General features: G+C 49.1%; 1 protein-coding gene across 2 annotated transcripts in view; it reads left to right on the forward strand.

Annotated features, from left to right (window-relative positions):
• Ubtd1 (ubiquitin domain containing 1) overlaps positions 1 to 18,106 on the forward strand; it is a 59,646-nt gene extending 41,540 nt beyond the window's left edge. For both annotated transcript variants that reach the window (XM_006990464.4, XM_076563111.1), the window contains exons 2-3: positions 15,385 to 15,612; positions 17,039 to 18,106. In XM_006990464.4, the coding sequence (XP_006990526.1) occupies positions 15,385 to 15,612; positions 17,039 to 17,424 (614 nt within the window). In that variant the 3' untranslated portion in view covers positions 17,425 to 18,106. The remainder of the gene's footprint in view (positions 1 to 15,384; positions 15,613 to 17,038) is intronic.
• The last annotated feature ends 24 nt before the right edge of the window (positions 18,107 to 18,130 follow it).

An 18,130-nucleotide genomic window follows, 5' to 3' on the forward strand; every position in this document is an offset into this window, starting at 1 on the left:
GTGTAGGCTAATGGAAGAGTTCGAGCATGTGCACAATAGGTGCTGTGGTTGGGTGTGATCTGTGTCTGATAGAACTCGGGCAAAGCCTGGTCCTAGTTGAATGGTTTGCGGTGGTGGGGCCTTTAGGGATCCATCTTAGAAGTGGCTTGATGTTTTCTTCGGTGTTTGCCCCCTTTTCCTTTCCTAGCCGCATGCCCACTTGTTCTTTGGCTTTTCTGCTATGCCTTTTGCAACACAAGACCTCCTGCATTTAACCATGTATTCTCCTGCACGTTGTGGTAAAGAGAACAGTTTTCAAGTTTTGAAAACAACAGCGACTTGAACCTTAGCTTGACTTAGCTTGACTATCGGGTACCATTGCTGGTACCCTGGTTTTGGGTTGTGAGCCAAATAGACGTCTTTCTTCCTAAATCACCCACTCTCTGTTCTTCTGTTAGAGTACCAGAAGATGGACCAAGACAGTAGGCTAGGCTAAGCTGTGCTGTTTGGTAAGTTAGGTGTATTAAATGCATTATGGGATTTTTGTTTTGTTTTGTTGTCTTCAGCTTACAGGGGACTTATCAAGATGATTTCAGTCGGGGAGTATCTGAGTCCGCAGATCTGTGTATCTGTGTTCCATTCCTGCCATGTAGCCCAAGGAGGAGTAACTAGTATTAGTGTTTGCTTTCTGCCTTCAGATTCATCCACAATGGAGGTAGGCTTCCTCATGGGGTAGCAGTTTTCCCAAGCAGGGTTGTTGTATGAGATGGGGGACTGGTCTCCACTACTGAGACCCATGCCAACTGTGCTTAGTTAGGGTCTAGCTGATAAGTGTTTCCTCAAGCCTGTGAAGGACCTGGGCACCCAGTCCTGGGCATGGACTGGGATCCAGGATCCAGAAAGCTGGCTTGAACCTCTAGCTCCTGTTACCTTGTTCATTTTCTGTTTTACCTGCTGCTTTTCCCACCATAGTCCCCGTGTTCAGCTCCAGATATTTTCATATTCAGTTATAATTCAGCTTGCTCTGCTGGTGGAATAGTTTAATAGACGGAGTTTATGCTCCACACAACTTGGGAAAGAAATGCAGGGCCCGGAGTGAGACACTCACCTCCTGGCCTCCGTTCCCTCATCAGCAAAGGAAGGGCTAAGACTCGGTGACATTAAACTTCAAGACTCTGCCCCACCCTCGGTGCTGTGTGCTAATAGAATGACGTCTCTGACCCCAGGTAATATGGAGCCCAGCGTGGCACAGTGTCCTGGCTGGTACTCACTGGGTTTTTCCCCTGTGATGGCAGCTGAGACAGCTGGGCTCCCTGGGCAGAAACAGTGGAGAGAGCTCTTCCCTCCCTCTCTTTCCTCTTTCCCTCCCTACAGTCCCAAGGTAGCAAAGGGAGCTGGCCAGATACAGGAGGCCTTCCCAGCAACCCCCAAGGAGCTCCTGACTTATTTATTAGCTGCCATCTCCCTCTTCTCCCCTAGGGAAAACGCTGACCCTGTGCCGTGAGGCCTGCACGGGAGGGCAGATCCTCCAAGCCTGTTCTTTGTCCCCGTGAAACCTAACCTCGGTTAACCCCTGTGTTCTGCACTCGGAAGTGAAGAGCAAGCGTTTTCAAATATTTCAGTATCCAGCAACTTCACAAAGAAGATGCTGACCTCTGACTGCATTGTGGTAATGCACAGTATTGACTTGGCTTGATTAGAATCCTTCATTGAAGCTCTAGGCAGAGTGGTCACACTTAGCCATTACTGCAACCCCATGAAATGGTCTTGCTACATAGAAGAACACCGAGGCACAGGATGGCGAGGTCATCTGCCGGCATTCACACAGGTGCTCACTAGCCAGAGAGAGCCCCTCTGCCCATCTCGTTCAGGTCAGGACCCCAGCTGTACTTGGAAACAATAATCAGTACAGAGTGAAGAGTAGAGTGCAGTCACCACAAGGAAAGAGCAGCTGGAATTGTCAAGTCCACGTGGACTTAAGTGTAGGAACTTTGTCAACACCTGCTGTGTGTGCATTTGTGCCCTCTTCCCTCCAGACCAGCGCAGCCAAGGAGCTGCTGCCCATAGGACATGTGGCGCTTCGGTGTGTACTCAAGCTCACATGGGCCGGCTTTTCTTCAGGAAGTGGGCCAGCGTGGTTGGTTAGTGCCCGCTCTGGGTACTACCTGCTCGTGTTTGACTTTGCAGGGCCAGGCTGGGGGCTCGGCCAGAGGGCAGACACGCCTCTTCCCCAGTACTCCCAGGGTGGCCCGCCTGTGAATGTATGTGCCGCCTCAGAGCAGTGAAAGCACAGGCTGTCTGCTCTGTGAGCCCCCTTGTCCTTTTCCATAGCTGCCCCTGGGACTTCTGGGTAAGGCTGTTTCTCTTGGCCACACTTGGAGCTCCCTTTACCGCAGAGGTTCCGGCCCTCTCTGGGCTTGGTTTCTGGCATCCAGTGCCTTGTCCTTCTGCAGGCATCTCACTGAGCACTCTGTGACTGGCCTTGGCCCCCCAGGCTCTCCCCTGTCCCCCGCCTGTCTTCTTACTCGCCAACGGTCCTCTCGTCCCTGTTTGCGGGGCGTTCTTCCCAGCCATCCTGCCTTTCCCATTCTGTCTGCTCACTTCATTTGCACCAGATGCTGAGCTGCCCCTAGGATCAGGAAGACAAACTGCAGGGACTCTGAGCTTCAGGCCACTGAAAAGGATGGTGGCAGAGAAGTGCAGTGCTCTAGGCATGGTGCTGTCCCAGAGCTGACATAGAGTCCCAGGGGACAAGAGCTTTCCTGCCTTGATCTTTCTGCCCTGCCCAGTACCACTTGAGACCTCTGTATCTGGAGGAGATACAGGTTAGGATGTCTGGCTTGTCACTTAGCAACCATCTCCACCCTTTCCCCTCCCTATGCCCTGGAGTGGGCCCCAGGGAATGGGGAGGCAAGGCCCACAGGCCTGCTGAGAGTCCCAGATGAGTAGAGCTGGGCCAGCACAGTCCTCTCTCTTCTTCTCTATCAAAGGTAACCCAAGCTCTGAGGGTCATCTCAGGCTATGTCTGGCTATAAATACTATGTTTCCTGGGGGATTACCTGGGCTTTTCTTCTGGCTACACCCTCTTAGGCTGAGCTGATCCTTCCAGGGCCAGGGTTCTTTCTGACCTCTTATCCCCTTAGCCAGGTGGGTCACTGCAGACTTCTGCATTCAGCTGTAAACTACTGGGGACAATGGGAAGAACAAGGGGAGATTCAAGAATTTGTCCTAGGCTGATGGGCCCTTGAGCTAAGACTGCTGGGACCAAGTGACTCTGATTCTTGCTTTCTTCTGTGTAGAGGAGAGTCATCTCTTTTCAGCTAGCACAAGCCCAGGCTTGTCCATAGTCAGTACTTAAGGGAAGGACACTTTTGGCCCCATCCCTGGCACCAGGCCTGGGGTGGAGCTTGGTAACTGAGCATGGAAATAGCTGAGGGACTTCTGCAGGCATAAATAGGGCCAGCTCATAGCTTGGGAGGATTGCCCTGGGAAGTCTCTGCTCCCTTTTGTTGGTCTCCAGCTCAGTATCACATCTCAGGGGTGCAGTTACACTAGTCCCTGAACCACAGGAAGAATCTCCTGGGGTCTGAAATGAAGAAGCAAAGGGAAAGCAGCGTGGCGGCGCCTGCCTGTAATCCCAGGGAAGGCAGTGTGGTGGCACATGCCTGTAATCCAGCACTCAAGAAATTTAAGCAGAAAGATAGGAGTTGTAGGGAAGCCTGGCTAAAATAGCAAGACCCAATATCTCTCTCTCTCTCTCTCTCTCTCTCTCTCTCTCTCTCTCTCTCTCTCTCTCTCTCTCTCTCTCTCTCTCTCTCTCTCTGTCTATGTGTCCCTGCTCTGTCAGTTCATTCTCAATTCAGCAGATGTTTCTGAGAATCTGCATTGTGCCTGACACCCTCAAGGCACTGGGCTATTGTCTGTGCTGTGCCTTCCTGTGTTTCTGAGAACTCCTGTTCTGTGTAGTCATTTTGATTTAAGCAGTCTGAGTCAGGTGTTGGGAGTGAACTTATAACCACCACCACCACCACCACCACCACCACCACCACCACCACCACCACCACCACCACACCACACCACCAGGCACGTAGGCAAGTTGGGAAGGACCTATAGTGTTCTTTTTCCTGTTTTCCTCTCACTGCCCTCCCTTGGGTGGCAGTGCCAGACACTGCTCATTATCCAGGCCAAGCCACAGCAGCCACCATCATTATCCTCCCCAAGCCAGACAGTGTGCCCTCTTGCTCTCTCCTTCCTCCCTCCCTCCCTCCCTCCCTCCCTCCCCAAGTCAGCTCTGCAGCCGTTTTGGAGACCATGTATGTGTTGAGCTAATTTATGTTAACCTGTGCGTTATCATAGCATCTCCACTCTTCTATGTTTACAGCTAGGGCTTTATTTGGGGGTTTGGTTTTGGAGACAGAGTTTGATAAAGCCTAGACTGGCTTTAAACTCCATATTCAGCATAGAATGACCTTGAACTCTAGCTCATCCTGTATCTACTTCCCAAGTTCTAGGATCACAGGTGTCTACCCCACACCTAGGTACAAATAGGTTTTTTTTTTTGTTTCCCATGCTGGGGATGCAGCCCAGGGCCTTGTACATGCTAGCTAAGTAAGCACTCTGCTACTAAGCTATACCCCCAGGCCTGTCCTCTGACCTCCACACATGCACGCGCGCGCGCGCGCGCGCGCGCGCACACACACACACACACACACACACACACTGGTTTCAGGGATCAGACTCAAGTCATCAGACGTACGCAGCGAGGGTTTCTACCTGCCGAACCATCTGAGCTTTGCCAGCCTGAGTCTGTGCTCTTCAGCGGCACCCAGGAAGCTCCAGTGCAGGGCCACTCTGGTCGCACACACACACACACACACACACACACACACACACACACACACACACACACACACCTTCTGCCCAGTCACAAGTGTCTTGCTATTGCCTGCCCACCCGGAGCATAGGAACCCAGGACCTTGCAGATGTTTCTTCTATCCCTACTATGGTGATGTGCCTTGACTGCTAAATTAGTGTGTTTAAAGTCTTTTGTGGGCCTCATCCCGAGCAGGGAGCGTTTCCTTTACCCCATCTTTGACTGGAGCTTATGCAGGGGAAGTGGAGTCCTAAGTAGTTGCCACTGGATGCTTTTGCTGTTGAACTCAGCAGAGCCTGCCCTGGCCCTAAACAAAACTGGGCTGCCAGGGCTGAACCCCTGGAGCTGTGGCTCTTTTTCTTGGCTCACCACCGTCCTCAGCCCCACTCTCTGGCTTCCTGAGTTCTTCCAGCTTTTCTCTGGCTGCTCCCCCAAACACCATGTGTCCTCTGTGCTTATTAACAACTTTCATGATAATCTTATTACAGAAGCAATTAATTCTCATTGTAGAGAATTTGGAGAACATAAGCAAAAAAAAAATTGACTGGTAACTGCCATTCAGTTATAGCCACTATTCACATTTCAGTATAAGTTAATTCTTCTGGTCTTCTTAATATTTATACAATTATGCATGCTTTTAGAAGCCGAAGCTGGGGAACAGAGCACTTGCTGTTCTAGAACCTTTCCTCCTTGTTACAAAGTGGCTGCCACCAATGGCTTGGTACAGACACAGGTTTTATTTCCCCTTTCCTGGTCGTGTGCATTTCAGTCGTTCCCGCTTTCTCTGCTGAGACCATGCTGAGTTGAACAGCTTTGTCACAGTGCTCTCTCTCTTCTTAGAATGAATTCCTAGAAAGCCAAAAGTTGAGTCAGAGGGATATACTTTCGTTCTTTTGATAGCATATCAAATAAATGGGCTTAATAAGGTTTATAACAATTTGTGTGGCATATGAGTTTTCATATCTTTTCGAGACTGTGGTGATATTTTGTTGTACTCTAATAAAAACTTGCCTGAAGATCAGAGGACACAAGGCACAGCCACTTCTCACCTCGCCAACTCCTCAGCCGAAAAGAGAAGATCCTGTCTCCACGAGTCCTCAGACTGAATGCCTCTGAGTCCTCAGCGGAAAGGGCCTAATTCCTGTCTCCTCCCCGACTCTAGTGGCAGCCATAGCATCAGGCTGTGGCCCTCACCTTCCACTTGGTTTGAACCAGTCTCTGTTGTGTGCTGCTGGGTACACCAGGCTAGCTGGCTGGTGTTGCAGGAGGGGTGCCCTCAGCTCACTGTAGATGAAGCACAGGGATTACAGACCTGCACGACCTTGCCCTGCTTTTACATGGTTCTGGGGATTTGAACTGAGGTCCTCACATTTATGTAGCAAGTACTTTACTCACTAAGCCACTTTCCCAGCCTCAATTTGTTGTTGTTTTGTTTGATTCAACTACCTACAAAATATCTTGAAAGTAAAATTTAAAAGCCATCATCAAAGCCGGGCATGGTGGCACATGCCTTTAACCCCAGCATTTAGGAGGCAGAGGCAGATGAAGCCAGCCTGGCTTATAGAGAGAGTTCCAGAATAGCCAGAGCTGTACAGAGAAACCCTGTCTTAAAAAAACAAAACAAAGAAAGCCATCATCAATTAACTTAGATGCTTAGGTGAAAGACTTCCTTTCTGTTTTGGATTTTGTCTGATTGTGCACACCAGTATGTGGGGCTGAGACATCCAGGCATGTGTCCTGTCAGTGTTCACATTTGTGCCTAGAGAGCTGGTATTTTTATGCTGCGTTTGACCCACTGATGAAAGCACCAAGCTGGCCCAGAGATGCTGCCACTGCCCTCTGCTGGCACAGAGGGGAACAACTCTGGAGCCACCGGCCGGGGTCTTGCTTGTCTGGTGTTAACTCTGCCAATCCTTTGCTCCTGCCTCACCACCGTGTTGTACTGTCTCATGTCAAGAAGACCCTCCACAGGTGAGGGAAGCGTGTAAGGCCTTGTATCACGGGTCATTGTGAGTGCTGTGGATACTTGGAAAGGTTCATGTGCAGTGTCAACCCATGGATAAGAAGTGTAAATGACACTTGAGAAAGTTAGCTGCTGTCTGGGTGGAGGAGAGAGAACCCCAGAGGTTACTTTAAGAGGTTTATGAACATAGCCGCACCCCCCCCCCCAAAGAGGCTGTGAACAAAGACAGCTTCCAAGGTGAGATAGAAGCACTCAGATTACAGACACCATACTGCCACACCCTTCGTTTATGTGGGTTCTAGAGATTTGAACTTGGGTCCTCTCAGTTGTACAGCACACCACTACAGGGATGTTATTGTGAAGATCAGTCCGTTACACAGAGAGTACCCAGGAGAGAGGTATGTGTGCATAGTTACAGTTCAGATGTCCTTAGGGTCACAACTCAGTAATCTCAGTTGCCAGGCACAGCTGAGGTAATGTTAAATGTCCCAAAGCTTCTGTAGGTCTTCTATAGGAAACCTGTGCCTAACAGAGCATGTGGGCACGTTTCTGTAGTTCTAGCATGGGGAGGTTAGGACAGGACGGTTAGGGTTAGGAGTTCAGGGCCAGATTGTCACCTACATTTTGGGGGGTTTTGTTTGTTTGTTTGGTTGGTTAGTTGGTTTTGGTTTTTGAGACAGGGTTTCCCTGTGTAGCCCTGGCTGTCGTGGAACTCGCCTTGTAGCCTCAAACTCGTTGAGATCCGCCTGCCTCTGCCTCCTGAGTGCTAGAACTAAAGGTGTGCACCCTGTCTGATAGAAAAGGAAAGAGAGGACAAAAGACGGTACTGACAGTCGGTTGTATCGTTTTCCTCAGTCCTCAGCAGGTTAGGAGTTGCCCATGCTCCAGACCTGACCTCTGGCCAACCTAGAAGCAGCAGACAGACAGACAGACAGAGAAGACATGTAGCAGCAAGGAAACCCACAAGGAGGCTCAAGAAGCCAAAGAGCACGAGCAGAGAGTAGAAGGTCACGCCCGGGCGGGCATCCTCCAGGGCATCCCTGCTCCAAGCCATGTCTCCTGATGGATCACCGTGCTAATCAAGTAGTAGTCACCAAGACCCAAAGAAGCAGGAGCAAAGGGTACAGGAATCACAAGGGGAACTACTTCCTTCTCAGGGCAAAAACGTCTTCAAAGTTCATCCAAAAAATGTGTTCCCAACTGTTTCCTCGGTGCATCCTTTCTTTCCATTGATCTTGTTTTGATTTTTGTGGATGGTAGAGGGTGTAGGGATTGTTTGGTCTTCCTGTATGGAAAACCTGTAACCCCAACACAAACACCAAATAGCCCACCTTCTACCCCTGTGCCCTTCAGCAATGTTCTTTCTTGCCGTAAGCAAGGTGGTATGTGCACCTGGGTCCATTTCTGGGCTCTCTTTCTGTTCTTTTGACCTGTTTGACCTGTTGTGATGACTGTAGAATTATACTGGGCCTTGATAACGGCAGTGTGGGCCAACCTACTATATTCTTGTGCAGAAGCAGCTTTGTTCTTCCACACAAATATTCCCTTCTTCCTTCCTCCCCTTTCTTGTTTCATGTGTGTGGAAATGTGTAGGTGTGATATATGCGCATGCCCGTTCTCAGAGGCCAGCAAAGGAGAATGTCAGATGTTCTCCTATTGCCCTCCACCCTCTTCCCTTAGGACCGGTTCTCTCCGTGACCGGAAGAGCTGAGCTGACAGCCAGTAAGCCCCAGCGATTCTCCTGTCTCCGTACCAAACTGAGGGCGCTTACACCTGGCTCTGGACACCCGAACTCCAGGCCCTACCCACAGAGCCACCTCTCCTATAAACGTTTATAAAAATTGTAGAACTGGCCTTCCATTTCCTTGGAGAAAACTCCCAGTAAGAACTTTATTGAGGGCTGGAGAGATGGCTGGGTAGTTAAGGGTACGGGCTGCTCTTCCAGAGGCCCAGAGTTCAATTCCCAGCAACCACGTGGTGGCTCACAGCCATCTATAACAAGATCTGGTGCCCTCTTCTGGCCTGCAGGCATACATGCAGGCAGAACACTATATACATAATAAATGATTAAGTCTTTTTTTAAAAAAAGAAAATTATAAATAAAAAATTTTAAAAAAAAAGAACTTTATTGAAGCTGAATGGTGTTGGTGCATCCCTTTAATCCCAGCACTCGGGAGGCAGAGCCAGGCAGATCTCTGTGAGTTTGAGGCCAGCCTGGACTACCAAGTGAGTTCCAGGAAAAGCGCAAAGCTACACAGAGAAACCCTGTCTCAAAAAAAAAAAAAAAAAAAAAAAAAAAAAAAAAAAAAAAAAAGCCGGGCAGTGGTGGCGCATGCCTTTAATCCCAGCACTCGGGAGGCAGAGGCAGGCGGATCTCTGTGAGTTCGAGGCCAGTCTGGGCTACCAAGTGAGTTCCAGGAAAAGCGCAAAGCTACACAAGAGAAACCCTGTCTCAAAAAACCAAAAAAAAAAAAAAAAAAAACAACAACAAACCTTTATTGAGAGCCAGGGGTGGTGGCAAATACCTTTAATCACAGCACTCTGAGGCAGAGGCAGGTGGATCTCTGAATTCAAGGCCAGCCTGGTCTACAAAGTGAATTCCAGGACAGCGGGGTTTACACAAAGGAACCCTGTCTTGAAAAACAAAGCAAAACAACAATAACAAAACTTTATTGGCAGTCTAGAGAAATAGCCATGTGGCTAAAAGCACATTCTGCTTTTTCAGAGGATCTGAGTTGGGTTCCCAGCACCCACATCTGGTAGCTCACAGCTGGCTGAAACTTCAGCTTCAGGGGGTCCAACACCCTCTTCTGGACTCTTTGTCAGCACCTACACTCACATACACACACACACACACATAGACACATAATTAAATATAAATCATTTTAAAAAGCAGCTTCATGGCAGTCCTTATAAGCCGAGCTGCCATGAAGTTCTCCGAAAAGTAACACTTTATTTTCTTTCGGACTGGCAAGAGCTTAAGTACGCTTTTTCCATGCAGCTTGGGCTGCCTGACGTTGTCTCTGAAGCCTCCACCCCTGCTGTGTTGCCGCCTGCTGCCATGGGGGCCTCCATGCTGCTAACTCAGACAGCATGGCCTTTTCCCTTTGCTCCTCCTCCTCCAGGCAGCTCCTGGGATTTCTAGCTTGCCTGATCTAGGGTAATTCCCTTTTCGTCACTAATAAAACTGTCCTCAAGCATAAAAAAGTAACTTGGCCAGAACTGAACTAGATGGATAGGTCAGGTTAGGGAGTAGACGTCTAGATGACATGTGCCTGTGCAGTGCACGTAAGTGCAGAGGCCAGTGCTAGACGTCATCCAACACCCTCCACCTTGCTTTAAAACAGGGTCTCAGTGACACAGAGCTCACGGGGTGAACTGGCTGGCTTCTAGGTTTCCACGGGTGCTGGGATCTAAACTCAGTTCCTCATGCTTGCATGGGAAGACCTTGACCCACTGAGCCGTTCCCCAACTCCTGGATAATTTCCATGAGGTTTGCCTCCTTCCCGTTGTTACCCTGTGACTGTTTTTTTTTTTTTTTTTTTTTTTTTTTTTTTTACCGCTAGCAGTCCTAGAAGGCTCTTTTAAATTCTGTGAGGTCTTTAAAATCCCCTTTCCTTGGCTCGTGTTTTAAAGACTCTTTTCTTCCTTCCTTCTTTTTTTTTTTTGGGGGGGGGGTTTGGGGGGTGGTTTCAAGGCAGGGTTTCTCTGTGTAGTTTTGGTGCCTGTCCTGGATCTTGCTCTGTAGACCAGGCTGACCTCGAACTCACAGAGATTCACCTGGCTCTGCCTCCCGAGTGCTGGGATTAAGGGCATGTGCCACCACTGCTCAGCTGACTCTTATTTCTTAACTTTGCTATTTGATAACCTGCTGTAAATCCCAGTCTCAAGTACTGGTAAGCCTGATTCTTCTGCCACCCACTGGCTCTGACTCATACTGCTTTATTTATTGCATCTTGTGACCTTTATTTTTGTTGGGTTTTTTTGTTTGTTTGTTTGTTTGTTTGTTTGTTTTGTTTTGTTTTTTGAAAAGGTTTCACTGGGTAACGTAGGTTGGCATGAAACTCACTGTGTAATACTTGCTGACTTCAAACTTGTGATCCTCCAACCTCTATCTTTTGAGTACTGGGGGCATGGGCCACCACTCTGGCTCTGTTGCCCCACCCCCACTCCCAGGGTCTTGCTGTGTAGCTCCAACTGTCCTGGAACTCACTCTGTAGACCAGGCTGGCCTTGAACTCAGAGATGATCTGCCTCTTCTTCCCAAGTGCTGGGATTAAAGTGTGTACCACTACACTGGTCTCTTGGGTATTTTCAAGGCCTGGTTTGAAGTTGTTTTCTTCTGAAGAGGATTTATTTCCTAGGAACACTTTCCATTGAATGATGGCCACAGTTTTCTACTCACACACAGGGGACTGTGTATTTTGGAGTACAAGCCCCAGGATTTAGTAAAACTTCTCACTCCAGCCTCAGGCAGGCCATGTAATCTCTCTGCATCTGCCCTGTCATCTGTGAAATCACATCCTGGTACCTACTGCCTAAGTATACGTAAATAAGAAGCATCAGTGGTGGCCAGTGAAAAGCTTGCTCTTGCACTGAGTAACTCCGCTCCTGCCCCTGCCAACGGGAGCAAACCAGTGCACCCTGGCCACAGCCCGTTGCATGACCCTGTTGAGAGCACAGCCTTGAACTTGCTAGGTAGATGAGGATGGCCTTTAACTTGTGTGGCCAAGGAGAACTTGGGTGCTTCACCTACCTCCTATGAGTTCTCAGTTCTCAGGTTAAGATGTCTGAACCTCCAGGTGCCCTTGAGGGACAGAAGCCTCCACCCTCAGTCTTGACCATGGTCTGGAATTGTATTGGAGATCATTTGGGACTGGGTAACAAGAAAAATGACACTTAACAGAAATAATTTTCTTCAGATGCTGTAGAAATTGGTTGGCTATTTCTTTTTTTTTTTTTTTTTCTTCGAGACAGGGTTTCTCTTGTGTAGCTTTGCGCCTTTCCTGGAACTCACTTGGTACCCCAGGCTGGCCTCGAACTCACAGAGATCCGCCTGGCTCTGCCTCCCGAGTGCTGGGATTAAAGGCGTGCGCCACCACCGCCTGGCAGGGCTATTTCTTTTTAATTATTAGATCATGGATGCACCTCAAAAATAGAACAATCATCTGTATCTCCAAGGCCCTGGGCTCAGTTCTAGCACTACAAAAAGAAAAGAAAACACTCATCACAACTATGTGGTAGAGCAATAAGATGTTAGTAATTTTATGTGTGTGAGTGTTTGCCTATACCTAAGTCTGTGCACCACGTGCATGCCTGGTACCTGTGGAGGCCAGAAGAGGGCGTTAGGTTTCCTGACTCTGGAATTTCAGACAGTTGTGTGCTGGCATGTGGGAGCTGGGAAGCAGACGGCCCTCCAGAAGTTCAGCAGTGCTCTTGTTACACCTTGTCTGCTGTGCACCTCGCGGGAGGAGAGACAACACTTACGGTCTTTAATAAATCACCACATAAGTGGAGCCCCTGGTCCATCAGGGCTGCAGGACAGGACTCGGGAGCCTGGCTGCTCCTGGCAGCCCGGGCAGGGCAGCAGCAGGCTTTATAAGCACAGCACCACAAACGGCTGTTGTCAGGTCACAGCCGCAGTCTCCCACTAATCGGGGTTCAGAGACCTGGGCCTCCCTGTGTGTCCATCCTTGTCAGCCGACACAGAATGTAAGCTTTCCAGTTCAGCCAGTCCGATTCACTGTTCTTTCTGTGTGGAACGGCCATAATGCTTTAGAGAACTAAGGGGCATAACAGACTATTTCTGTTGTCTAAGGAGGAGATGGGTCAACTGCTGGAAGATTCCCAGCTCCCCGTGGTGTTAGGAACCTGAACTTTCACTCTGCAGGTAAAATTGAATCTAGAGTCAAAATGGCAGTACTTAGGACAAGGTGCTTTTGCCTCCTCCCTTCACTCTTAACTGCTGAGCCAGCTCTGCAGTCTCAAATTGTTCATAATTTCTAGTCATGTGGAAAGTTGACAGTAATAGAAAATGAAGTAAAGGGAAAGTTGAAATTGTATATTGGCATGAAAATATCTTAACTTCTTTCTAGGAAAAGGAGTGTAAAGCAGTGTACTTAATAGTATCCTGATACACCCCTGTACTCAAGAGAAGCAAATAAATACACTTTTTTTATTTATTTGTTTGTTTTTTGAGGCAAAACATAGCCCAATCTGGCCTTGAACTTACTATGTAGGCAAAGGTGACCTTGAGCCCTGATCCTCCTGCCCCTAACTTCCAAATGTTGGAATTATGGGTGAGCACAACACCCCTGGCTTGTTAACAATCATTCCTTTTTTGTTTTGCTTTGGGGTGTGTGGGGGTTCTTGTGTGGGGAGGGGGTTCTGTGTGTGCGAGGGGTGGGTTTGGGTTTTTGAAATAGGGTTTCTCCATATAGCCCTGGCTGTTCTGGAACTCATTCTGTAGACCAGGCTGGCTTTGAACTCAGAGCTCTGCCTGCCTCTGCCTCTGGAGTACAGGGATTAAAGGTGTGCGCCACCACTGCCCAGCCAGTCATTCCTTTTGAATGATAGAAGTCTAAGTCATTTTCTCCCAATGGCAGTATAGAGCAGTGGTAAGGGACTGGGCTTGGAGTCAGAAAGCCGTGCATTCAGTATCTGTTTGGCTTTAGACAAATGACAGACTTTTGGTTTTCCCATCTGTTGGGTTGTTTTGATGTGTAGCTTTGTGGCAGGGTGCTTGCCCAGCATGCAGAAAGCTGTTTTTTTAAGGAAGAAAGATCTTGAGTCCCAAGAACTTACCTGTATTCTGGCACACTTGGCTGTAAATGGTTGATGTTACTGGGTTTCTCCTTGGTTTAAAGTTTATTTATAGCAAAAGGTAAAGGGGACCAGTGGCAGCCTATTAAGTTCTGCTTTGTGGACTTTTAAGGTATTGTTTTAGCTATTTATAAGGTTGGGCATACGATGACTTTTTTTCCCCTCCCAAGTCACGGGGGGCTGGATTTTCTAGTAAGGTAATTCTTCCCATGATCCTCTTTAAAAGCTGAAAAGAGGGGCCCGTAGTAACAATTCAAATATTTTATAATGAAGCTAAGCTACTTGCGGATGCAGACCTGTCAGTAGTGCACAAGTGTGTAAGCTGGGAAAGTCCACTAGCACCACAGTTTCTGATACAGTGGGAAGAGCCCAACTGCAGCTCCAAGGCTGTTCAGCCACAGAGGGCACCCTGGCCGTCGGGGACACCGCTACAGCATACAGTTGTGCTGCCCTTGTTAGCCCACCCACCTTTCTGTCTTAGCTTGTTAGTTTTACATACACGGATTGTGTCCAGATTTCTTTGATGCTAAACATAAACTTTTTTTAAAAAAAAAATGTTATATGCATTGTTGTTTTGTCCTGGGTGTTGGGTCCCTTGGAACTGGAATTACAGACAGTTATGAGCTGCCATGTGGGTGCTGGGAATTGAACCCAGGTCTTCTTAATTGTTGAACCATCTCCTATATACTGTTTTTTGTTTGTTTGTTTGTTTGTTTGTTTGTTTGTTTGTTTGGTTTGTTTGTTGGGTTTTGTTTTGTTTTTTCCGAGACAGGGTTTCTCTGTGTAGCTTTTCACCTTTCTGAAACTCACTCTGTAGACCAGGCTGGCCTCGAACTCACAGAGATCTGCCTGCCTCTGCCTCCTGAGTGCTGGGATTAAAGGAGTGTGCCACCACCACCTGGCTTTCCTATATACTTTTTTTTATAATTGAAGAGCAAGATAAAAATGTCCAAAAACAAGTTAGAGGTGGTGGTACATGCTCATAATCTCAGAATTCAGAAAGCTGAGGTAGGAAGCTTATAAACTCCAGATCAGCCTTGAGACATTTCATAAAACAAAACAATCAGACAACCTTTAACAACAGCAAAGGCTGTGCAGACAGTCTCTAACTTAAGATCTTTTTATTGTCTATCTTCCTTCTTTCTTCCTTTCTTAAAAAATTACATTGTCCCGGGCAGTGGTGGTGCACACTTTTAATCCCAGTGCTCGGGAGGCAGAGGCAGTTGCATCTCTGTGAGCTCAAGGTCTACAGAGCAAGTTCCAGGACAACCAGGACTGCACAGAGAAACTCTGTCTTGAAAAACCAAATCAAACCAAAACAAAATTACATGGTCAAGGTTAGAGAGACAGCTCAGTGGTTAAGAGTGCAGAGGACCCAGTTCAGTTCCCAGTGTTCTCGTAGTGGCTCACAGCCATTTGTATGTCCAGTTCTAGGGCTCAGATACCTTCTTTTGACGTGTGTGTGTGTGTGTGTGTGTGTGTGTGTGTGTGTGTGTGTGTGTGTGTGTGTGTGTCTGTCTGTCTGTGCGCGCGCGCGCGCGCATGTACCAACACCCAAAGAGACAAGAACCTGCTTGGCCGAAAAAGGTATTTTGTATGTCTAACTCGTCCTTGCTCTTAAGAACGTGTCCCAGTGCCCTAAATACGTAGGAAGCGGTACAGTAAAGTGCCTGAGAGGCCGGGGACAGCGAGGGGCAAATTACAGCTTAAGTGGCGCCGGGTGCTGAGCCTGTGTCTGTCTTGCCCAGGACGGAATGAGCCCTTGAAGAAGGAGCGGCTCAAGTGGAAGAGTGACTACCCCATGACGGATGGGCAGCTGCGGAGCAAGCGAGATGAGTTCTGGGACACAGCTCCTGCCTTTGAGGGCCGAAAGGAGATCTGGGATGCCCTCAAGGCTGCCGCCTATGCTGCTGAAGCTAATGACCATGAGCTGGCTCAGGCCATCCTGGATGGAGCCAGCATCACTTTGCCTCATGGTAAGCAAGCAGCGCCGAGTCCACCCTTGCAGGGGCTGGGGGTGTCGGGGTTCATTAACATGGAGGTGGAGGAAAGCCACCAGGTGTCAGTAGTTTCTCTTTATGCTGGTGGGGATGGAGGAATATGCATATATGTATGGCTGTCGGGTTCACTTAAACAGCTCTTTCTGGCATGAACAAGAATCACAAGATACAAAACCAGGCATGGTAGCACATGCCAGTGATCTCAGCACAGGGGAGTCTGAAGTTCAAGGCCAGTCTGGGTTATATGAGACTGTTGAGGAAGGTAGGAGGGACAGGATCTCCTTTTGCCTAATGAGAAGACAGAAAGACACCAATAGAACCTACAAGCTGGGCTGGAGAGATAGAGCACTGACTGTTCTTCCAGAGGATCTGGGTTCAATTCCCAGCACCCACATGGGAGCTAACAACTGTCTGTAACTCCAAGATCTGACACCCTGACACAGACATACATGTAGGCAAAGCACCAAATGAAAATAAAATAAAAATAAATAAATTATATACATATATATATATATTATTTAAAAAAGCCCTACAAGCTAAAGGCTTGCTAGAGGTACTTAGGGTCTCAGAGCCTTTGAGGTCCTGATCCAGAACTTTGTGCTGCATTGTCTCATTTAAGTTCCTAGCGCCCTCGTTAGGCTGCGAAGGGAAAGCAGTTGTAGAACTCCAGTCACAGACCGAGGTCTTGACCGGCCCTTTCCTGTGGCCTTTCCTAGCTTTGTGGCCCCGAGCAGAGGTTGTCTCACCTTAAAGCCTGAGCCTCTTGCAATCACAAAGGAGTGTTCAGGATGTGCATAATATCACCTAGTCCAGTATAAGCACTTGGGGGTGCTCAAGACTCGGTGAAGGCATCCCACTTGCATTACATTATAGCAGTAAGGAAATTGGGGCTCAGCCCAGCACCTACCGTGTGTACTCAGCCAAAATGTTGAATAAACAAATGACTGATGGAGCCAGCCCCGTGTTCTTCTAGTCATAAGGATGTCCCAGAGTGTCCTGACTAAGGGGTAAGACTGGGGACTGTGCGGTAGCTGTGGTGGGTGAGTTAATCTGCTGTCACAAAGTACCACAAACGGGTCCTTACACACTAGAAATCTGTTTCTCACAATTCCAGAAGTCCAAGGAGAAAGTGCCAGCCATTTTAGTTCTGGTGAGGGTTCTCTCCTCTTTGCTGTTTTCACATGCTAGGCAGGGCAGGCAGGCAGAGAGAGAGGATGCGGAGAGTTCTCTGGGGCCTTTCCTTGTAAGAAAACCGATCCCATCAGATTATCCCAACATTATCATTTACTCATGTAACCTTATTACTTCCAAATTGGCTTCAACATAGGAATTTGGGGGACACGGGATTCTGTGCAGGACAGCAGGTCCCCAGACTACACTGATTGCCCTGCCTTTCCCACAGGAACCCTTTGTGAATGCTATGATGAGCTGGGCAATCGATACCAACTGCCCATCTATTGCCTGTCACCGCCTGTGAACCTGCTGCTGGAGCACACGGAGGAGGAGAGCCTGGAGCCTCCTGAGCCTACCCCCAGTGTGCGCCGAGAATTCCCGCTGAAAGTGCGCCTCTCCACAGGCAGGGACGTGAGGCTCAGCGCCAGCCTGCCCGACACAGTGGGGCAGCTCAAGAGGCAGCTGCACAGCCAGGAGGGCATCGAGCCGTCCTGGCAGAGGTGGTTCTTCTCTGGGAAGCTGCTTACAGACCGCACACGGCTCCAGGAAACCAAGATTCAAAAAGACTTTGTCATCCAGGTCATCATCAACCAGCCCCCACTACCCCAGGACTGATAGACAGCTGACTCCTGGGAAGAGAGGCCATGGAGGTCCCCTGCAGGCTGTGGGGCCTAGGCCTGGTGCACAAGGCCCCCGGCCTGTGGCCGCCTCCCAGCGCTGTTGTCTTCTTCAGGGGCACCTCCTGCCACCCTGCTGTATGGCTCTTAGTGAGCCATGAAGGGACTTGCCTTCCAGGGTGCTGGATCCACAGAGCTGCCTGCCACACACAGGCCTTGTCAACCTTGTCGGAGAAACGGCACCTGGCATTCACCACCACGGGTTGGCGCCGTGGGGGCTGGCCTGCAAACCCTGGACCCCAGATCTGTCATCTGGTGCCACCACTGTGCTCACTCCAGTTTTCTGCTCAGGGTTGGAAGCAATTGCTGTCTCCCCCCTTTGTCCCTCACCATGACTCTGCCCTGGGCACAGTGCCAGTCCCCTGGAGGGGAGGGAATCACCAGTGAGCCCCAGGGCTTGGAGAGCTTGAGGCGGGCCTCTCTGCCTCTCCCTGCACCCAGCACAATCGGCAGAGATGAGGCAGAGGGCCAGGTAGCCAGGCTTTATGCAGTGGTCTGCACAGGGCCATCCCCAACGGTAACCCAGGCAGGGTCGGCTCTGTAGCCTGGTCACGGCCCCAGCAGGGCCCTGTGTACAGACACATCTGCATTTTATCAATAAAGCCTTTTGCTCCTCCTCATCTAGTCCTTGACTTTGCATTCCA

The sequence above is a fragment of the Peromyscus maniculatus genome, chromosome 1 (assembly GCF_049852395.1).
Source record: "Peromyscus maniculatus bairdii isolate BWxNUB_F1_BW_parent chromosome 1, HU_Pman_BW_mat_3.1, whole genome shotgun sequence".
Lineage (NCBI taxonomy): Eukaryota > Metazoa > Chordata > Mammalia > Rodentia > Cricetidae > Peromyscus > Peromyscus maniculatus.